At 54.0% G+C, this 20,787-nt stretch overlaps 1 protein-coding gene across 1 annotated transcript in view; it reads right to left on the bottom strand.

Moving 5' to 3' along the window:
* JAKMIP3 (Janus kinase and microtubule interacting protein 3) overlaps positions 1–20,413 on the bottom strand; it is a 57,217-nt gene extending 36,804 nt beyond the window's left edge. Inside the window, exons 1-3 of the mRNA XM_055560122.1 lie at positions 20,308–20,413; positions 1,054–1,265; positions 90–587 (exon numbers count right to left, since the gene is read on the bottom strand). Of these exons, the coding sequence (XP_055416097.1) occupies positions 90–587; positions 1,054–1,188 (633 nt within the window). The 5' untranslated portion in view covers positions 1,189–1,265; positions 20,308–20,413. The remainder of the gene's footprint in view (positions 1–89; positions 588–1,053; positions 1,266–20,307) is intronic.
* Positions 20,414–20,787: the final 374 nt, after the last annotated feature.

Raw genomic sequence — 20,787 nt, 5'->3', positions numbered from 1 at the left:
CGCCCCGCCCCGCCCTGAGCCCCGTCCTCTGAGCCCCCCTTACCAGCCCCGCCCCGCCCCGCGCCCCCGCCCCGGCCGCGCGCACGTACCAGCCGGCGGATCTCGCGCTCGCACTCCTTCTTGATGCGGGAGATCTCCTCCTGGTGCAGGTGGTACACGCTCCTGATCTCGGCGGCCTTGATCTTGTCGGCGCGGATGACCAGGGTCAGCGCCTCCTCCACCTGCCTCTTGGCGCCCTTCAGCTCCGAGATCTCCTGCTGCATCTTCACCTTCTCCACCTCGAATCCCTTCTTGGCCTCCTCCTTGGCCTCAGACAGCAGCACGGTGCGCGCCCTGTCCGGGCCGCCGTCGCGCACGGCGTGCAGCAGCGCCTGCAGCCGCTGGTTCTCGCTGTCCTTGGTCCTGATGACGCGCAGCAGCTCGGCCTCGTGTTGCCGCAGCAGCGCCTCCCGCAGCGCCTGCAGCTCCTTCATCTTCTCCTCGTGCAGCTTGGTCCTGAGCTCGGTGAGCAGAACGGCGCTCTTGTGCTGTTCGTGCTCCCGCGCCTGCCTGAGCTCCTGGTTCTTCTCCCTCTCCACACGGCCGACCTGCGGCACAGCGAGACACGGTCGGCCCGGAGCCAGACTGCCGCGACGCCCGAGCGCAGCGTTCGGAAAGGCTGTGTGTTCTTGCAGAGTTGGGAGCTACCATCTATTAGGGAAGGTCTCGTTAAAACACGGGTTGAAAACAGTCAAGCCTCGTGGGTGGGCAGCGTGATACTATGCACCCAGTAGGCGCCAACCCTGGAAGCAAGAGGGCAGACGCACGGGTGTCCGGAAACCTGCGTGCTCAGGAGGCTGAAACCAGCACCTCTCAAACTAATCCGCCAAGGAGGGGCCAAGGCCGTGGGGGGCAGGGGGTGGGGGCTCCTGCCCCCCCGGACGGCTTGAGCCCAAACGAGGGAAGTCTCACTTACCTTCTAAGACACTCTCAGCAAAGGGAGAAACCAACGCAGGCGGGGTGGGAGCGGGGCGGGGCGGGGGCTGGGTGTGGGGGTGGGGTTGGGGGGCCCACCTTGCTCTTTTCCTGCTGCAGCTCGATCTGGATCTCAGTGAGCTTGGCCCGCAGGTCCTCGTTGGCAGCCTGCAGGGCGGCGAGGACCTCCGCCTTGTCCCCCTTGCTCCGGCCGCCTGCGCCCTTCTTGGACATGGTGAGGGTGGCCCGAGGGGCAGCCGCGCGTCTGGGCCGATCGCCTGCCTGTGGCTCCTCTACATCTTCTCACTCACCTGAGGGAAAGCGCGCTGTGAGCAGACCACACGGGGCCTTGGGGGACCCACGAGAGGGGTGCGCGGGGATACATCTGCTGGCCCGAGTCTTCGGCCGGGCTGCCCACCATGTCACAGACGGCAGGGGCCGCCTGCCCTCCACCCACACCCCGGATGGAACCCTCTCCCTGGAAGCACATTTCTCTTGCCTCTCGGATAACAGACGATCAGATCAGATCAGTCGCTCAGTCGTGTCCAACTCTTTGCGACCCCATGCATCGCAGCACGGTAGGCCTCCCTGTCCATCACCAACTCCCAGAGTTCACTGAGACTCACGTCCATCGAGTCCGTGATGCCATCCAGCCATCTCATCCCCTGTCGTCCCCTTCTCCTCTTGCCCCCATTCCCTCCCAGCATCAGAGTCTTTTCCAATGAGTCAACTCTTCGCATGAGGTGGCCAAAGGACTGGAGTTTCAGCTTTAGTATCATTCCTTCCAAAGAAATCCCAGGGCTGATCTCCTTCAGAATGGACTGGTTGGATCTCCTTGCAGTCCAAGGGACTCTCAAGAGTCTTCTCCAACACCACAGTTCAAAAGCATCAATTCTTTGGCGCTCAGTTTTCTTCATAGTCCAACTCTCACATCCATACATGACCACTGGAAAAACCATAGCCTTGACTAGACGAACCTTTGTTGGCAAAGTAATGTCTCTGCTTTTGAATATGCTATCTAGGTTGGTCATAACTTTCCTTCCAAGGAGTAAGCATCTTTTAATTTCATGGCTGCAGTCACCATCTGTAGTGATTTTGGAGCCCAGAAAAATAAAGTCTGACACTGTTTCCACTGTTTCCCCATCTATTTCCCATGAAGTGATGGGACCAGATGCCATGATCTTCGTTTTCTAAATGTTGAGCTTTAAGCCAACTTTTTCACTCTCCACTTTCACTTTCATCAAGAGGCTTTTTAGTTCCTCTTCACTTTCTGCCATAAGGGTGGTGTCATCTGCATATCTGAGGTTATTGATATTTCTCCCAGCAATCTTGATTCCAGCTTGTGTTTCTTCCAGTCCAGCGTTTCTCATGATGTACTCTGCATATAAGTTAAATAAACAGGGTGACAATAAACAGCCTTGACGAACTCCTTTTCCTATTTGGAACCAGACTGTTGTTCCATGGCCAGTTCTAACTGTTGCTTCCTGACCTGCATACAGATTTCTCAAGAGGCAGGTCAGGTGGTCTGGTATTCCCATCTCTTTCAGAATTTTCCACAGTTTAGTGTGATCCACACAGTCCAAGGCTTTGGCATAGTCAATAAAGCAGAAATAGATGCTTTTCTGGAACTCTCTTGCTTTTTCCATGATCCAGTGGATGTTGGCAATTTGATCTCTGGTTCCTCTGCCTTTTCTAAAACCAGCTTGAACATCAGGAAGTTCACGGTTCACATATTGCTGAAGCCTGGCTTGGAGAATTTTGAGCATTACTTTACTAGTGTGTGAGATGAGTGCAATTGTGCGGTAGTTTGAGCATTCTTTGGCATTGCCTTTCTTTGGGATTGGAATGAAAACTGACCTTTTCCAGTCCTGTGGCCACTGCTGAGTTTTCCAAATGTGCTGGCATATTGAGTGCAGCACGTTCACAGCATCATCTTTCAGGATTTGGAATAGCTCAACTGGAATTCTATCACCTCCACTAGCTTTGTTTGTAGTGATGCTTTCTAAGGCCCACTTGACTTCACCTTCCAGGATGTCTGGCTCTAGGTCAGTGATCACACCATCATGATTATCTGGGTCGTGAAGATCTTTTTTTGTACAGTTCTTCTGTGTATTCTTGCCATCTCTTCTTAATATCTTCTGCTTCTGTTAGGTCCATACCATTTCTGTCCTTTATCGAGCCCATCTTTGCATGAAATGTTCCTTTGGTATCTCTGATTTTCTTGAAGAGATCCCTAGTCTTTCCCATTCTGTTGTTTTTCTCTATTTCTTTGCATTGATCGCTGAAGAAGGCTTTCTTATCTCTTCTTGCTATTCTTTGGAACTCTGCATTCAGATGTTTATATCTTTCCTTTTCTCCTTTGCTTTTCATTTCTCTTCTTTTCACAGCTATTTGTAAGGCCTCCCCAGCCAGCCATTTTGCTTTTTTGCTTTTCTTTTCCATGGGGATGGTCTTGATCCCTGTCTCCTGTACAATGTCACGAACCTCATTCCATAGTTCATCAGGCACTCTGTCTATCAGATCTAGGCCCTTAAATCTATTTCTCACTTCCACTGGATAATCATAAGGGATTTGATTTAGGTCATATCTGAATGGTCTAGTGGTTTTCCCTACTTTCTTCAGTACATGTTTATTCTTTGCCCCTTTGGAATAAGACTCTGGGAAACAAAGTTAGGGCCCAACTTCTCACAGGGTGTGTGGCAGATGGATGGCAGGAGCGGGTGTGAAACACGAGCTTCTCTGACATGAACGGAGGGGTGTCTGGGACCCCTGGGGCCCATGAACCAGCTTGGAAGGGGTTGCACCCTCAGCCCAGGAGACCGAGTCTTGGTGGGCGTGTGCACACCCTGGACCACCTGGGCTCCGGGCTCCACCCTGGCTTGTTCACCTGTCACCCCACCTGGACGCCTGAATCCGTTGGCCCAGGCCTGGGGCAGCCCCCACTCCTCCTGTATCCCAGTGCCCAGCACCCAGTGTGAGACTGGGAGAGTCCACGAGCTTTGCCTGGATTAAAAGGCAGAGGGGTCCCGGGTTCTGCTCCCCTGCTGCCTGGCCCCCTCCCCCCGCCTGTCTCCTCACTGGCACAGAGACACAAGAGTGTCCCAAGGTGCCCCCAAGGCCTCCATCCTGTGCTTAGACACCTGCCCGGTGCACTGCTGAGGTTCTTCCAGGCCAGGTCTGGGAGCCCTGCAGGACCATGGGTTCCTACTGGCCTCCTGGAACTTCGGGTGAGGGGCTTGGCGGCCCCAGTCCTCAGCCCTCTGTGAGCAGGGGCCTGGCCCACAGTTGCCCTGCAGCATCCTCAGCTGCCTGGCCACCCTCCCTAGGACCCCTGTGGCCAAATCTGGTCTGTTCTCTGCAGCTGCCTTTAAGCAACAGTGACCAGACCCCCTCCCCAGCCCCAGAAACCCCCGCCGCCGTGTGTCCGCCTCAGATCACAGGGAATTCCGAGCCCCTGTGCAACTGGCTGGCTGCCGTCCACCCCAGCTAGCATTTCCTCAATGTTTTCTGAAAACAGGCGTGTTATGTTTTACTTATTTTAAAATGAAACTCCGTAGGCCTTTCCTGGACAGAGAGGCAGCCTCACCGACCATCTGAGAGGAGAGGAAGGGCAGGGTGAAATAAGCGAGAGGCCCGGGGCTGTGCCCACACTGGCCGGCAGCAGAGGGGTGCTCCCCGCTCCCCGCCCCCCCAGCCAGCCCGGCCCACCCATCCGCTGGCTTGTCCACAGTCCGCCCGCATTTCCTCCCACAGGCTCAAACGGACAGCATGGATCGGGCTGCCTGGTACCCCTGCCTGCCGCCTGGACCCTGGGGCGCTGAGCAGCCTCTACCCAGGCCCTGGCCTCCCGGCACCGATAGCTTTCATTCGATAAAATAACAGGCCTCGAGCCCCTGGCCCGGCAGCCCCCTAAAGGCGAGATCCTGCCTTTCCCAGCATGCATTTGGGCACAAACAGCAAGTGTGTTGAAGTCACTATTTATGGGAATGAGTGTGGACAGACGAACTCTCCCCAGAGCCCGCTGGGAGCGTGCGGGGTGTCCCAGACGTCCACCCCGGGGCAGGGACTCCAGGGCCCGGCCTACCCCTGGCTGTGCCCCCGGGGGAGCTTGATGGGATGATTCCCAGAGAGCAGTGTGGGGGTCGCCCCTCCCCACGCCCTACTTGCACTGAGCGCGTGCGCTGAGCCTTTGGCTGGAGCGCCGCCCCGGCTCGCCCACATCCCAGCAGACAGCGCCCACACCAGTGACTAGGAGGCTGCTTGTGCCTGGGGGCTCCGGGGCCCCTGGCCCACGTCACGTGTTCCTCTGCACCCGCGGCCTGGCGCTCACACACCCACACCCGGTGAAGTGCCAGCTGCCACGGTCACCTCGTCTCCCGGACGCCGTGACGCTCCCACGTCCTTCCTGTTACCCGGGAGATGGACGGGGTGGGCGGAGGGCAGACAGAGGCCTTGGGAGCGCGAGGTCCCAGCGGGCACCACGGAGCCTCCCCCTTGGGGATGCCAGGAGCTCTGGCTCCCGCGCGGCAACCTGGGTGGTGCCCAGGGCTGTGGCACACTCTCTGAAGAGCCCCGAGCTTGGCCAGTGGGGTTCAGGCCTGAGCAGGATCCCGGGTGGGGGTGGGGCTCTGCTGGACAGGGCCCTCGGGACCACTCCCGGGGTCACCCGGGTCAGCGCGGGGGCTGGAGCCAGCGGGGTCGGCCCCTCCGCTTTCCCGAGGGTCTCCTGTGGCCGAGACCCTCTGGCCCGCCTCTGAAGCCCACGCCGCCCATCCCGGACGGCCCCTCACGGATCCTGCGGGGACGGCAGGGCACAGAGCCCCAGCGCTGAGTGGTCAGGGTAGGGGCGGGGGTGCAGCAGCAGCTTGTGACCTGTGGTTCACGAGCACAGGGGCTCCCCGCCTCCCGCCTCCACCACCTCCCCACCACCGGGGCCACGCTCGCACCGCCCTCCCAGCACCCACCCCTTCTCCTGTGCAGCCCTGCACGCGCCTCCCTGGCTTGACCCCCCTCTGGCTGGCCTCACTAACTCCCAGGAGGCCCCGCTGACCTAGGGGCCCAGCGCACGGCAGGCCCTCGGTCTCCGGGGAAGGCCCGGTTCCCTGGGAGCAGGGCTGAGTCAGATCGGGCCGCGCCAGGTGGACGGAGCCGACCTTCCACTTGGAGCCACCGCCCACGCAGTCTGAACCTCAATGCAGAACAGACTCAAGTCAGGCCTCCGGCGGCCTGCTCATGAGGCTGGAGGTCGGGGGTTGAGGTGCTGGTGGGAAGGGGCTGTGGGGCACGACCCGGAGGCAGCCCCCCGATGAGGACGCACCTGAGCACCTCCGCACGCCGTTTGTGGTGAGAGCTTGCCTCGCTGTGCCGGCGCCTTGGTCCTGAGGTTGAATCAGACCCTCCGCAGCCAGCGTGACCTCTGCGCAGGAAGCCCAGGGACAGGAGGAGGGTGGGCGTCTTGCTGGGTCCTCTCACTCTCCCCGCGCCAGACCGGCACCCACATGAGGCCCCAGCCAACCGTGTGTGCCCCGCTTTGGTCGGAAGTCCTTAAATGATCAGGTCGATGGTGCAGTCTGCCCACTCCCATCTCAGGGTCTCCAAGGAGGTAATAAAGCAAGCAGAAGAGTGCCCCTCGGGTCTCTGAGTGAGTTGTTTTGTGTTCGGAGGGTTTAGAGCGAGACACAGCTTGCGGCCCAGGGCATGTTGGCACCACGGTTGGGTCACCTTGGAGGCTGGTCTGGACACCTCGCCCCACCTCAGTCCTGCTGGCCTCCATCCAGTTTTCTCCACGTGGAGCCCACGGGCTGGTGCACTGCCCCCAGCATGCAGGTAGAAGGAAGCCGCCAACACACAGGTATCACCAGGGTGACGCCCCAGCAAGGGGTGAGTGAGCAGGGTCACAAAGGGGCTTCGACCTTGCAGAGCTGGTCATGTTTGCCCAGATGCTCTCTGGGTTAAGAGGCTGACCCACAGCCAGCAAAGGATGCGTCTGATGCTTCTGGTCTGGTCAGTTTTGTGCAAACCCAAGGCCATGGTGGGGGGGGGGAACGCTCCCTGTCATATCCCACAGGGACCCCTTAAGTACAGGCCATCGGACAAATGCCCAGAGGAGGGGGAAGGTCCAGCCGTGACGGCAGTGGGCAGTCATGTGGGCTATAGGCTGTGGGGAGCTCAGACCCGGGTGGAGGTGGTTCCAAGGCACCTCTTCCTCCCAACTTCAGACACACTAGTTCTGGAGCACAGTCTTTCAGGAAACTCACAGCACGGAGCATCTGCCCAGAGGAACACACGTCCTACTGGACACGGCCCGTTAGGGCTGGTGCACTCCTGCGGCGAGGCCCTCACTGGTAACGGCAAGACTCTCGCTGCAAATCCGATGAAACAGGTGCGGAACAGGCTCGTTTGAGTGCGCTAGGCTGACCTGACACTTTGAAACACATGTGGTGTTTTAATGAGTCTCTGGAGAGAGATTAGAATTCTTGAGGGTTTGGGCTGTGACCTCTATTTCTAACCACAGCGTTCTCAAAGAAGTCACACATGTGCTGATCTTGTGCACACCCCGATTGGAAGTAGAGTTGAAGAAAATGGGGTGGCAGCCTTTGACAGGAAGGGAAGGAAAGGGGGACTTTCCAGTTCGCTCTCCGGGTTCTGGCGAGAGCGGCAGTGGAGAGCAGGAGGAGCCGGGTGCGGCCTGCTTGCGGGAGGGTGGTCCCTTTTCTCTGTCCACTTGCCAGGCACACGACCTCCCAGCGGTTTCTAGAAGGTTGTTCTCAAGCCCCCAAAGCATGAGCCTCATGCAAGAAAGCCTATTAAACAGATCCAGGCTCTCCAGGAGGAAGAAGGCCCAGGGGTCCACCTGGCGGGCCGAGACCCTGCTCCTGGTCATCAGCAGGGAGGGGATCCAGCTCCAGGGGAGGAGCTCTGGGGAAGGAGCCCCCCTCACCCCAAATGTCCCATGTGGGGTCAGAGGTCATGGGAGAGGAAGAGCCGGATGGGGGCTCCAGGTGGGCGACCGCAGGCCCAGTGAGACAGTCAGCCCATCTGAGCCTGAGAGCGGGGACTTCTCCAGGATGGGACGTCCGCCCACGGTGACCATCACACCAGACAGTGAAGATCCTCTGATGGAGAAGACACCAGGGCTTCTCATGACACCCGCGGTTCTCGTCCACAAGACCTCTGCCATGACTTCAACACTATCATATTTTGATCCATCAAGTTGGCTGTGAGTCATCACTCCTAGTCTACAGAACTGAATCCACCCCACAGTCCCTCTGTGTTGAAGGGAGACGTGTGTGATTCAGGCTGCAGCTCTGACTCACCTGTGAATGAGTTAAAGTCTGAAGTTTCCTAGAGGTGCTGTGATTTATTCTCAAATAAACTTCAAGATTGGAGAAGGCGATGGCACCCTACTCCAGTACTCTTGCCTGGAAACTCCCATGGACGGAGGAGCCTGGTAGGCTGCAGATCCATGTGTCGATTTAGACGCAGCCTTGTGAGCTGGTACAGGGAGATCCTGGTGTACCCCCATGCAGTTCCCACAGGAGAAGCATCTTGAGACACTAGGAATCATGACCAAGACGCTGGCTTCCAGAACGTCAGCAAAGAGACTGTCCTGACTCCATCTCCGCCCCTACCTTCATCCCCGCCTCAGCCCCTGGCAACCACAAATCTGCCCTCCATTTCTGTAACCTTGTCATTTCAAGAATGTTATAGAAATGAAGTCATACAGCAGGACCTTTTGGAACCAGTATTCCTCACTCAGTGCGGTTCTGGAGATCCATCCAGGTTGTGTGCGCAGAGTTCATGCTCATTCGTGTCCACTGCTGTGGGTATAGTGCTCACAGTATGGACACGTCATCCACTCACCCTCTGAGGACAACTGGGTGGTTATCACAGATCACGCTGCTGTAAATGTTCATGTCCAGGTTGTTGTGTGAACCTAGGTCTTCATTTCTCTGACACAAATGCCTAGAAGTGCAATTTCTGGTCAGGCACAGTTGAACGTGTAGTTATTTAAGAAATGGCAAACTGCTTTCCAGAGAGGCTGCACCATATGACCCTCCCACCACCAGCGTGTGAGGGATCCCGTTTCTCAGCATCCTTGCCAGCATTTGGTGTTGCTGCTTTTTTTTATTTTAGCCATTCTGATACGTGGTATCTCATTGCGGTTTTATTTCTTTTAACTTTTTAAACTGAAGTATAGTTGATTTACAATGTTGTGTTAATTTCTGCTGTAAGCAAAGTGACTCAGTTTTTTATATATATATATTTTAAAATACATAGATGCGTTCTTTTTCATATTCTTTTCCATCATGGTTTATCACAGGGTATTGAATGTAGTTCCCTGTGCTCTGTAGTAGGACTTTGTTATTTATCCATCCTACATGGAATAGTTTGCGTTTGCTAATCCCAGACTCCCTGTCTGTCCCTCCTCTCCTTTTCTCTCTGTTTCTGTTCCTTAGATATGTTCGTTTGAGCCATATTTTATATTCCACATATAAGAGATATCACATTGCTTTTTGTCATTTTCTAATTTACTTCATTTACCATGATAATCTCTCAGCCCATCTATTTGCTGCAAATGGCACGATTTCCTGCTGTTTTGTGGTTGAGTAATGTTCCAGTGTATATATGCACCACATTTTCTTTATCTATTCATCTGCTGATGGACACTTAGGCAGAGTCCACGTCTTGACTACTGTGAATAGTCCTGCTATGGACACTGGGGTGCGTATATCTTTTGAATTATAGCTTTGTCCAGATGTACGCCCAGGAGTGGGATTGTTGGATCATATGGTAATTCTATTTTTAGTTTTCTGATGAATCTTTACACCGTTGTCCATTGTGGCTGCACTAATTTTCATCTCCCGGCAGTGTAGGAGGGCTGCCTTTGCTCAACACTCTCTTTAGCATTTATTGTTTGTAGACTTTTTGATGACGGCCATTCTGATCAGTGTGAGGTGATAGCTCATTGTAGTTTTGACTTGCATTTCTCTACTGAGCATCTTTTCATGTGCCTATTGGCCATCTGTATGTCTTAGGAGAAATGTCTATTTAAGTCTTCTGCCCATAGTTTGGTTGGGTTGCTTATTTTTTGCTGTTTTGTTGAGCTGTATGAGCTGTTTGATATTTTGGAAATTAAGCTTTTGTTGGTTGCATTGTTTGCCAATATTTCCTTTGTTTATGGTTTCGTTTGCAGTGCAAAAGCTTGTAAATTTGCTAAGGTCCCACTAGTTTATTTTTGTTTTTATTTCCACTGCCTTGGGAGACTGACCTAGGAAAACATTGGTGCGATTTATGCCTTGCTGTGGCTTTAATCTGCATTTCCCTCCCCACCGCCGGCAGCCACTGTCCTGTGCTTGTCTGCCATCTGTGCGCCCCCAGCGAGCTGTCTGCTGCTGACCCTCCAGCCAGAGGGGGCGGGCTCTTCTTGGGGCTGCTTCTGTCTGTGCCCGTCCATCCATCTGACTTGCTGGCCTCTTCAACTCCAACCCCAGGAGAAAACCCAGGGAGCTCACCGCTGTTTCTTCCTGGGTCTTGAGGTCCGTAGTTGCCCTACCTTCTTCACTCCACCTTTCAGTCTCTTTATATTTGTTTTAGACCAGTGTCCAGAGATTTTATTGTACTAACTGGAGGAACAGGGAAAAGTATGTCTGCTCTGTCTTCTGGAGGCAGAAGGCCACAACTTTATGATCAAAGAAAAAAAAATCTTAGACTTGTATTACCTACTATTTCAGTTAGAATTTAAATCATAAGCGTGATTTAAAACTTGCTGGCTCAAGTCTCAGGATCAAAGACAGACATACTAAATGATTGTAGGGAATTCCCTGCAGGTCCAGTGGTTGGGACTCTGGTTTCACTGCTAAGGGCCCAGGTTCAGTCCCTGGTTGGAGGACTAAGATCCTGCAAACCATGTACTGAGTGGCCAGATTTAAATGAATAAATGAATGGTGGCAGACACCACCCACCTATTTGAGCAAAGGGTCCCCAGCACTGCCCTCAAGTGAGCGGCTCTGGGAGATGCGTGGTGTGTGAGCCTCTCCGACTCAGTCCTGGGAGGACGCCCCTCCTGAGACACAGGGGCTGCAGCAGCTATGCCTTTGCAAAGTGAACCAGAGCTTCCTCAGGTGTCAGCACCAGAGTTTTGAAAAGAACAGAAGTAAGTTTATGCATAGCTTTGCTTCTGCCAAACCCGTCACCTGGCCAGTCAGCGTTTAAAAATGGAGACGTCTAACAACCAGATTTCCAAGAGAGACTCTTGGGATCACCAGCCAAAGCCCCGGTTATTCAGATGAGGAAACCGGGGTCTGGAGGGGGCGTGTCCCCCGAGGAGAGCCGGCTCCAGACCTACCCCACCCCTCCGCCCACGGCAGGCGGCACCACGTAGGCTGGTGGGGTCCCCTCAGGGGCTTGTGATTGGAGGCAGCAGGAGAGATTCCAGAGGGCGACCTCTGGACTGAGCCAAACAGGCCCAGCCTGAAAGTCACTCTGTGTTTCTGACTCGGGAAGCTCAAAGGAACACCTCAAGAATGGTGTTCTTGAACGGTGCCCAGAACGGTGCTCAAATACATTTAAAGGAATACAAAGAATTCAGCCCAACAATATAAAATCACAATGTCTGGCATTCAATCAAATGTTTCCAGACCTGAAAAGAAGTAGGGAAACGGGCGCCCTAATGAGAGGAAAAGAACACCGAGCAGTGGAAAGAAATGCAGGCACGAGGCACACGCAGGGGTTAGCAGACCAGGATATAAGCACAGCCAGAGCTCATAAAGCCACAATTCCCACAACACAGGGGAAACAGCAGCCTGTCAAGAAGAGACAGAGAATAAATTCCAAAGACCCACATCAATAATATAGAGGTTAAAATACCATGTCTGAGACCAAAAAATACAGTGTGTGGTATTAACAGCAGAATTGTCCATCCCAAACGAGAGGTTCTAAACTTTAAATGTAGCACCAGACATCGTCTGAACTAGAACAGTGATTGGAGACCCACCGCCATTTGTTTCAAAAATACGCCAACAACCACTTCTTTAGTAAAATCTTCACATTATTCCTCTTCCCTTTGAAATTCTACCAACCACACAGATTAAGGTTATATATCACCCCCATTAGGATACTTTTTTTTTTTTATTGAAGGCTTCCACTGATCACCCTATCACATCTTTACAGGACAAGAAAATGCATGTAAACGGAAATTTACAGTTTTCACTGTGATCTTCAGCGCTGAGGTTATAAAAATGTCTTCCAGATTGAGTTATCATTGCAATTATTATTGCTCTATACTGGTTCAAATAGTACAAATATATTACAAATTCTGATAAATTATTAAGAAGTAAAATTGTATGAGAAATACATCTCTGAATAAGCTGAAGGGGCTGGCGATCTGAGTGCTTTAGTTAAACTTCCTCTCCTCCCTGGGTTTGGTGCCCCAGAGCTCTCCACTTGCGGAAGGCGGGGCCTGCCTTGCTTTGCAGGGGCCAGGAGGTGAGGAGGGGGCTGTGGGCAGCCCCCACCCCAGAAAGCCTTCTAAGTGTGCACAGTTGCTGCAGCGGTCACTGCTCGAAGACCACCGTCCCCCCCGATGCACAACCAAACCAGCGGGCCTGTGGGCATCACGGGGGCATCACGGCACCCGGGCCTGCCGAGGGCCTCCTGTCCTGACACTGCCCTGGGTGCTGATCCTGGACGGTCCCAGGAAGGGCACCCAGAGTTTCCGAAAGCCCAGGACAGGCTGCCCAGGAGGGGAGGGCCTGGGCCCTAGAGGGGAGCAGGGGCTGCAAGGAAGAAGAGGCTCTGGGAGGACCTGCCGGACGACACCTGGCTCAGGCCCCAGGGCAGAGGCCTGGCCACGTTCTGCGCTTGCCTCCACCGAGGCCCCGCAGAGGTTGCACGGATCCTGGAGCGAGGGACGGATCCCGCCACTGCGTGCTGACGGTTCTGACTGATCTGCCCCGGACCAGCTTGAAATGGGCCTGGGAGGGATGAGGCAAATACTTCTCTAATGGGAAAACAGTCTCTTTAGTCTAAATTACACAGTTTTACTAAGCAGGAAACACCCAGCCTCATTAATGGCCAGACGAGTGAAAAACATCACACAGCTCAGAAAGAGGCCCCGTGTTACATCTAAGGATAGAAAGCATCATAGTCACCAGCAAGGGGAGAGGACCACTCACAAGCACCGGGGTGATTAACTGGCCAATCGTGAAGGAGAAATAAACCTGTGGAACACTGCCTTTCTGACATGAAATTCTAAATGGATTAAGAGAATTAAAGGCAAAAAACCAAATCACTAAAACTATTGGGGAGATGCAGAAAGGAGCATTTCTGAAGTCTCTGGAGAGAGGATTTTTTAGGCTTAAAGGAGATAAAAGGAACCCACAGGAGGCAAGATCAATAGATTCCACCACACAAAAATCCTCACCTCGCTTTATCACCAGTGAGATGCAGTTAAGAAGCTAAAAACAAGTGGAAACATCATTTGCAATAAATTCAACAACAAAGCTAGTGTCTTTACTATATTAATAGATTGTGAAACTCAACAGTAACACTAAGATCTCACAAGATAAACAGGTAACTATCAAAAGACATAACTGGCCAAAAAAGGAACGAAGAGTGATTTTTAAAACATAGGAGAAAATTGCCTCCGCTTAAGATGTGGAAAGTCATGAGAAAATGTCCCTCCTGTCTTGAAAAATGACAAAGGGCCACATAATCTGCCAAATCATATGTTTCTTTGGGCCCAGGAAGAGTCGGGTCCCGAGAGAACCAAAGGGTGACAAGCCGGTCCCAGGGGACCCGGGTACCTGAGCTGGCTCACCGTGGGCAGAGCTCAGGGGAAGAACTCAGCTCCAACTGCAGCTCGTCTCTGTGGGCTGGATGAGGGCCTGCAACCAGCCTGGAGTCACTGGACCCGGATGCGAGGCAGGTGAAGGGCAGGATGGATGCCCCACCTCCAGCCCCTTCTCACAGGCACTGGGAGAAGACCAGCAAGCCCTCTAGTCCTCAGGGTTTCGGGGACAGGGTGGGAGGAAACCCCTGCTTCCTCCTGCCCTGGGGTAGGAGTGGAGGGCCCTGGGGAGGGAGACGGAGGCCCTGGGGGTCGGGATCCTGCAGGGATGCAAGCAGAGCTGGGGGATGGGGAAGGGGCGGGAAGGCTGAGAAGAACCCCCAGGCACACAGGCCTTAACTCCTAAGCCTGGACCAGAAGAATGAGTCCCCCTCCCCCAAATGAGCCTGCACAGGTACAAGCAGCAGCAATCCAGGGCTGGGCAAGGAGCCCCGCTTCAGAGAGAGGCTCTTTCAAGATGCCAGTAGGCACAGCGTCAGACACCAAGGGCGGAGCAGGAACACACAGTAACTACCCCTCCTGGCCCCGGGTACCATGCTGCACGGCAGCTCGAGGCCAGCATGGCTGGGGGGTAACGCACCCTGACCCACTTCCCTGCTGCCGGGGTCCCTCAAACCCACACACTAACCCACGAAGACAGGTGCCCATTTCTGGCATATACGTTCCCTCAGTCTCCACTGTTTTTCCACAGACAATGCCTGACATTCAACAAGAAATTATGAGACTCAGAAAAAAGCAAGCAAAACAATCCATTGTCAACAAACACAGCAATCAGAACTAGATTCAGAGGTGCTACATTGTTGCAACTATCAGACAGAAAACTCAGGAATCAGAAGAAATAGTTACAATATTTGTACACTTAAAGCCCCAAGACATTCATGAGAGAAAGTTAAAGATCTAAATGGAGAGCTACACTCTAGTTTGTGGATCACAAAACTTAATATTGTTATGATGTTAATTTCCCCCAAATTGAAATAGACGTCAAACGCAACCTCAAAATTACAATGGACTTTGTTTGTAAACACTAAAACGCTGTTTCTAAAACAGATATGGAAAAAGTAAACGATCTACATTTGCAGTTTGGGAAAATCTAGCGGGTAATTTTGGAAAATAACAGATTTGGAGTTGGAAATTATCACCGGGACTTCCAGGTTAAAGCTGCGGTAATGCGTGTATAATATGTGATGTCATACATGTGGGTAAAGCTGCGGTAATGCGTGTATAATATGTGATGTCACACATGTGGGTAAAGCTGCGGTAATGCGTGTATAATACGTGATGTCACACATGTGGGTAAAGCTGCGGTAATGCGTGTATAATGTGTGATGTCACACATGTGGGTAAAGCTGCGGTAATGCGTGTATAATACGTGATGTCACACATGTGGGTAAAGCTGCGGTAATGCGTGTATAATACGTGATGTCACACATGTGGGTAAAGCTGCGGTAATGCGTGTATAATGTGTGATGTCACACATGTGGGTAAAGCTGCGGTAATGCGTGTATAATGTGTGATGTCACACATGTGGGTAAAGCTGCGGTAATGCGTGTATAATACGTGATGTCACACATGTGGGTAAAGCTGCGGTAATGCGTGTATAATGTGTGATGTCACACATGTGGGTAAAGCTGCGGTAATGCGTGTATAATGTGATGTCACACATGTGGGTACAGCTGCGGTAATGCGTGTATAATACGTGATGTCACACATGTGGGTACAGCTGCGGTAATGCGTGTATAATGTGTGATGTCACACATGTGGGTACAGCTGCGGTAATGCGTGTATAACGTGATGTCACACATGTGGGTACAGCTGCGGTAATGCGTGTATAATATGTGATGTCACACATGTGGGTACAGCTGCGGTAATGCGTGTATAACGTGATGTCACACATGTGGGTAAAGCTGCGGTAATGCGTGTATAATATGTGATGTCACACATGTGGGTAAAGCTGCGGTAATGCGTGTATAATGTGATGTCACACATGTGGGTAAAGCTGCGGTAATGCGTGTATAAGGTGATGTCACACATGTGGGTACAGCTGCGGTAATGCGTGTATAACGTGATGTCACACATGTGGGTACGTTGTGTGCTGCTTCTGTCCTTTGCAGCGCTTTGTGCTGTAGCCCGAAAGGCTCCTCTGTGCATGGGACTCTCCAGGCAAGAACACTGGAGTGGGTCACCACACCCTCCTCCAGGGGACCTTCCTGACCCAGGGATCGAACCCGAGTCTCCTGTGTCTGCTGCATTGGCAGGCAGGTTCTTTACCCTTAGAGCCACCTGGGAGGCCCCCTATACATACATATGTACACATATAATATGAAATGATGTAATGTATGAGTAATGCATGATGCAAAGACGCACAGATTAGTGAAGCAGAAGCAAAAAAGAGCCCCTTGTAGTATCTGGCCAATTAATATTTGACAAAAGGCACAAGAATATTCAGTGGAGAAAAGACAGTCTTTTGAACAAATGGTGCTGTAACAGTTATGCATCTATATGCCAAAACAAACAAAAAAGGAAAAGAAAAAAAAAAGAAAAACCACAACCCCACAGCTAAGTTCATGTTTGGAAATCTAGTAGAAATAAATCATGGAACTAATGTGAAACTAAAACTATACAATTTCCAGATGAAAATAGATAAAAATTTCCAGGATCTTGGATTAGAAAAAAACATTCTTAGCAAAAAAAAAAAAAAAAAAGGCACAAATATCATATAACAAAATGTTGAAAAATTAGACTTCATAAAAATGTAAAATTTGCCTTTGAAAGGTATGGTTAAGAAAATGAAGACAAGCCAAGGCTGGAAGAACATATTTACAAAATACACATCTGATAAAAGTCTTGTTTCCAGAATATATATATATATATATTTTATGTCTCAAAATTCATTAAGAAGAAGAAGACAACTAATCCAATTTAAAAACTAGCAAAATATTTTAAACATCTGTCACCAAAGTGCTTCCCTGAAAGCTCCGTTGGTAAAGAATCCACCTCCAATGCAGGAGACCCAGGCTGGATTCCTGGGTTGGGAAGATCCCCTGGAGAAGGGATAGGCTACCCACTCCAGTATTCTTGGGCTTCCCTTGTGGCTCAGCTGGTAAAGAATCCACCTGCAATGCAGGAGACCTGGGTTCAATCCCTGGGTTGGAAAGATCCCCTGGAGATGGGAAAGGCTACCCACTCCAGTATTCTGGCCTGGAGAATTCCATGGACTGTATTGTCCATGGTGTCACAAAGAGTCAGACACGACTGAGCGACTTTCACTTTTCACTTTCACCAAAGCGAGTGAACAGATGGCAAATAAGTACTTAAGACGACATGGGCCTCCTCTCCTCAGGGACTCGCAGGTGAGGGCCAGCACTGCATGCCTGCCCCCACGGAGCGGCGGGTGATGGAGCCGGGGCCTCCCGCAGGTGCCGGCGGGCATGCACAAGGGCTCAGCCACTCTGGGCTTTGCAGCTGGGTCAGACGGGCGGGGACCGCCCCCCCCCCCCCGAGTCCCGCTGGGCCTGACTCCACCGACACCCGAGTGTGAGGGTCTCAGGGAGCACTTGCCGCGTGGAGAAGCGGCAGCAATGGGCTCGGCAGAGCCCCCAGACTCCACCCTCGCTTCCCAGCCCCACATCTGCTAAACGCCTCGGAAGGTCCTTCCAGCCTTGGGTTTTGCCTCTGTCCCACCCTGAGACCAGAGAAGGACACAGTCAAGCCTGCTATTTAATAAAACTCTGAGATGTGTGTATCAGCTGCCACGCTGGGCCTGCCCTCAGACGAACCTCAGACTAAACATGCGAGACCCTGACAAACGCCCCTTGGTGCTTTAGGAATAGTGCAACCCTTCCTGCACACAGTCCATCTCCAAAAGACGTAGGAGCCACAGAAAGGTCAGTCTGGGGGACCTCAGGGTAGACACGATGGGTTCTGAGGTCCTTCCTGTTCCCAGCCACCCCATAACCCAAGAGGGCGTGGGAGCTCGGGCGACCTCCAGCAGTGGATGGTGGGGGCACCTGCAGGAGATTCTTCTGGGGCGCTGCACAGACTCCTCCCAGGCCACATCCCCTCAGCCCCACCACCGCTGGGCTCTCACAGAGCTCTCCACATGCAGGAAGACCCAGGCAGCTCTTTGAAGCCAAAGCCACACTGGGCCAGCCCAGCACCTGCCGGCAGAGTCCTGGCAGAGGGCAGAGACACCTGACCTGGGGGCCGCATTCACCCAGAAGGGAGCAGGGGTACAGCTCCAATGTCAGAGCCGCCAGCCGCGGAGCACGGGGTCCCTGGGACCCACAGGGTCGCTTGGCCTCGAGCCTTCAGGACCTTCCAGCCGAGTCCAGCCTCCAGGCTGCCTGGGACAGAGTCCCCAGCGTGGAATGCCTTCCCTCCCCAGGCGTGGGCCTGGCTCCACTCTGAGGCCAGGCTGCCTTCGACCCCGTCCTCGACCCCCTGCTTGCTGCCCCTGGTGTGGGTCCCCACGGCCCTCTCCCCACCTGTTAGCTGCACCACCAGAGGTGGCCTCCTCCTGAGGTGTCAAAGGGACAGCAAGCGCCAGCCCAGCACCCCAGGCCTTGGGAGGGCGGTGCAGGGCAGCCCTGGGCCCCGGCTCTGGAGCACAGCTCGTCATGGGCTGGGGACCACAGCCAGTGCCTCTGAGCCAGGAACCGCGCCCGCCAGGCTCAGGGAGGAAGACAGGGTGACATCCTCTAAGCAGCGGCATCCCGTCGCTGTGACCTGAGTCCGGGCTTTTCAGTCCCTTACTGGAGAGGGCCACTTTGGGGTCTGAGTGGAGAATTAACATCACCACCTACTCTATGTCCGGCTTGATCATCTGGAAACTAATGAACAGTGCTGTGTGCTCAGTCACTCAGTTGTGTCTGACTCCTCGCGACCCCAGGGACTGTAGCCCACCAGGCTCCTCAGTCCATGGGATTCTCCAGGCAGGAACACTGGAGTGGGTTGCCATGCCCTCCTCCAGGGGATCTTCCGGACCCAGGAACTGAACCCGAGTCTCTAATGTCTCCTGCATTGGCAGGTGGCTCCTTTACCACCAGCATCACCTGGGAAGTCTAAAGAGCAGTGAAAACCCACAAGGGGTGGGACTGCCCTGAATGGAAGCCCACAGTCCGATCAGCAGCGAGGGCATGTGTGGGCTCTCTGCTTGTCTCAGGGCACAGGTCCCTGGTATGGGGCTGATGCAGAGCTCATCCTATCCCCTCCCTCCTGCCCCCAACCAGCTCCCCAGCCACAGGGCCACGGCCGATGGTCCCATGTTGTCAGGCAAGGTCTCCAGGTGGTGGGTCTGCCCAGCACTGTCTGCATGGGAACAGGACCCAGTCTGATGTGTGCGGCATTTGGATTTCATAAGCGAGCCCTCAAGTACTCCCAGAGCCGAGGATGGACGGCTCGGACACGCCTGCGCCGGCCCACGTGGCCCTTGACCTCTACCAGGCAGATGTTACCGACTTTCTGAAACCCCAGGGCAGCTCAGAGGCTGACCCCGGGTCGGTGGTGCCGTCAAGATGAACTGAAGTCTCACTGTGGCTGGCTTTACTCTCTGCTGTGCTACTCCCCGCCGGAACTCGGGGAGCACTGAGAACAGCCGGGCAAAGGCCCAGAGCCACCACGAGCATCCTCAAAACTGCAGCTCAGACCTGGGCTTTGCACCAACGGCAGAGTCAAAGGCAGCAGTGTCTGCAGCTGCTGTCCAAGTACACAGCTTCACAGCGAGCCCACTCACAATCCAACACGTGTCAGAATCATTTATGTTTGGCCTGTGACGGTCTTTCCACTGAGCCCGACCAGCTCCACTCAACTGCTGACGTTCTCTGCACTGGGGAGACCGAGGCACGCTCAACAACACCCGCTTCTTTCTAGGAAAAGTGCTGGAAATCAGGTAATAAGCTGCTGTCGGCCCCAAACACGTTGAGTCCCTTGCAGGAGAAAGGATGTCGATGGATAGACTGTGATTCTTGATTAAGTTTTAAAGAGAAGACCCCATCCCTCCACAGGGCAGACAGATGGCAAGGAGGGAGCCATAAACATGCCTGTTATTAAAAAAACAAAAACAAAAACAAAAAACAAAACCTGGCCCAGGAGCCCCGCCTCAGACCACCCCACCCCCAGGAGGAGGGAGCCGGGTGCTCGCCACACCCAGCATGGAGACGCACAGCCCCCCACCCCACCCCCACCCCCATGGCTGCCCGGAGACCGGCTCCGGCTTCGGCTTCGAGCAGGGATCCGCCAGCCTGCTCCCCAGGCCCAGCCCTCCCCCAGATGCCGCAGGAGCAGAGGGCGGGTGGGGCCCTCGTCCTCTGTGATGCCCTTTGCACACGTAAGACGACTATCTGGCCCCTGCCGCCGCCCCCCCCTCCCCAACCCCGGGAACTTTCCAGCTACATCCGTGTGCACGCTGAACACAGGAGCCAGCCCACACGGGAAACCCGTGCAGAAAGCCCTCAGCCCCACCTGAACACGCAAAGCCCCCGCAGGGCTCAAAGCGAAGCACTTACACCCGAGCCCCTCCGGTCTGCGGCCTCTCCTCCGCCTTCCTCTGACCCCGGGACGCTCTCTGCCGCCTGTGCAATCAGCTCCCCGGGTTCTGTGACTCAGCAAAACGCGGCTCCTCTTTTCAGATGGAATTTACCACGCTGACTACATCCAGGGGGAGGGACCAGCTCCTGTCGTTTCCAAGCAGGATCGCGAGCTCTCCGGAGCAGCTCGGAGGTGCTACAGGCAAACGGCGCTCCATTCAGAGGCTGCGGGGAGGAGGCGGTGGGCAAGCGCTGCCTGGCCTCCCCGCCGGCGGCTTCTCTGTGTTCACGCAGCCGGAACCCTAGACTCGGCAGGTCTGGCCACATCCTCCCGGGAACAGACGGTGACACTGGACAGCTCCTGCCACAGTGCTCCCCTCCGCGTCCAGCGCTCCGGGACAGCGCCCGCCCCCTTACCTTTAGAGAAACCCCCCTAGATTCCATGCAGCTGGAAGGTCA

This window comes from Bubalus kerabau, chromosome 22 (genome assembly GCF_029407905.1).
Source record: "Bubalus kerabau isolate K-KA32 ecotype Philippines breed swamp buffalo chromosome 22, PCC_UOA_SB_1v2, whole genome shotgun sequence".
In the NCBI taxonomy this organism is placed as follows: Eukaryota; Metazoa; Chordata; class Mammalia; order Artiodactyla; family Bovidae; genus Bubalus; species Bubalus kerabau.
This window is presented reverse-complemented; position numbering and strand designations above follow the sequence as displayed.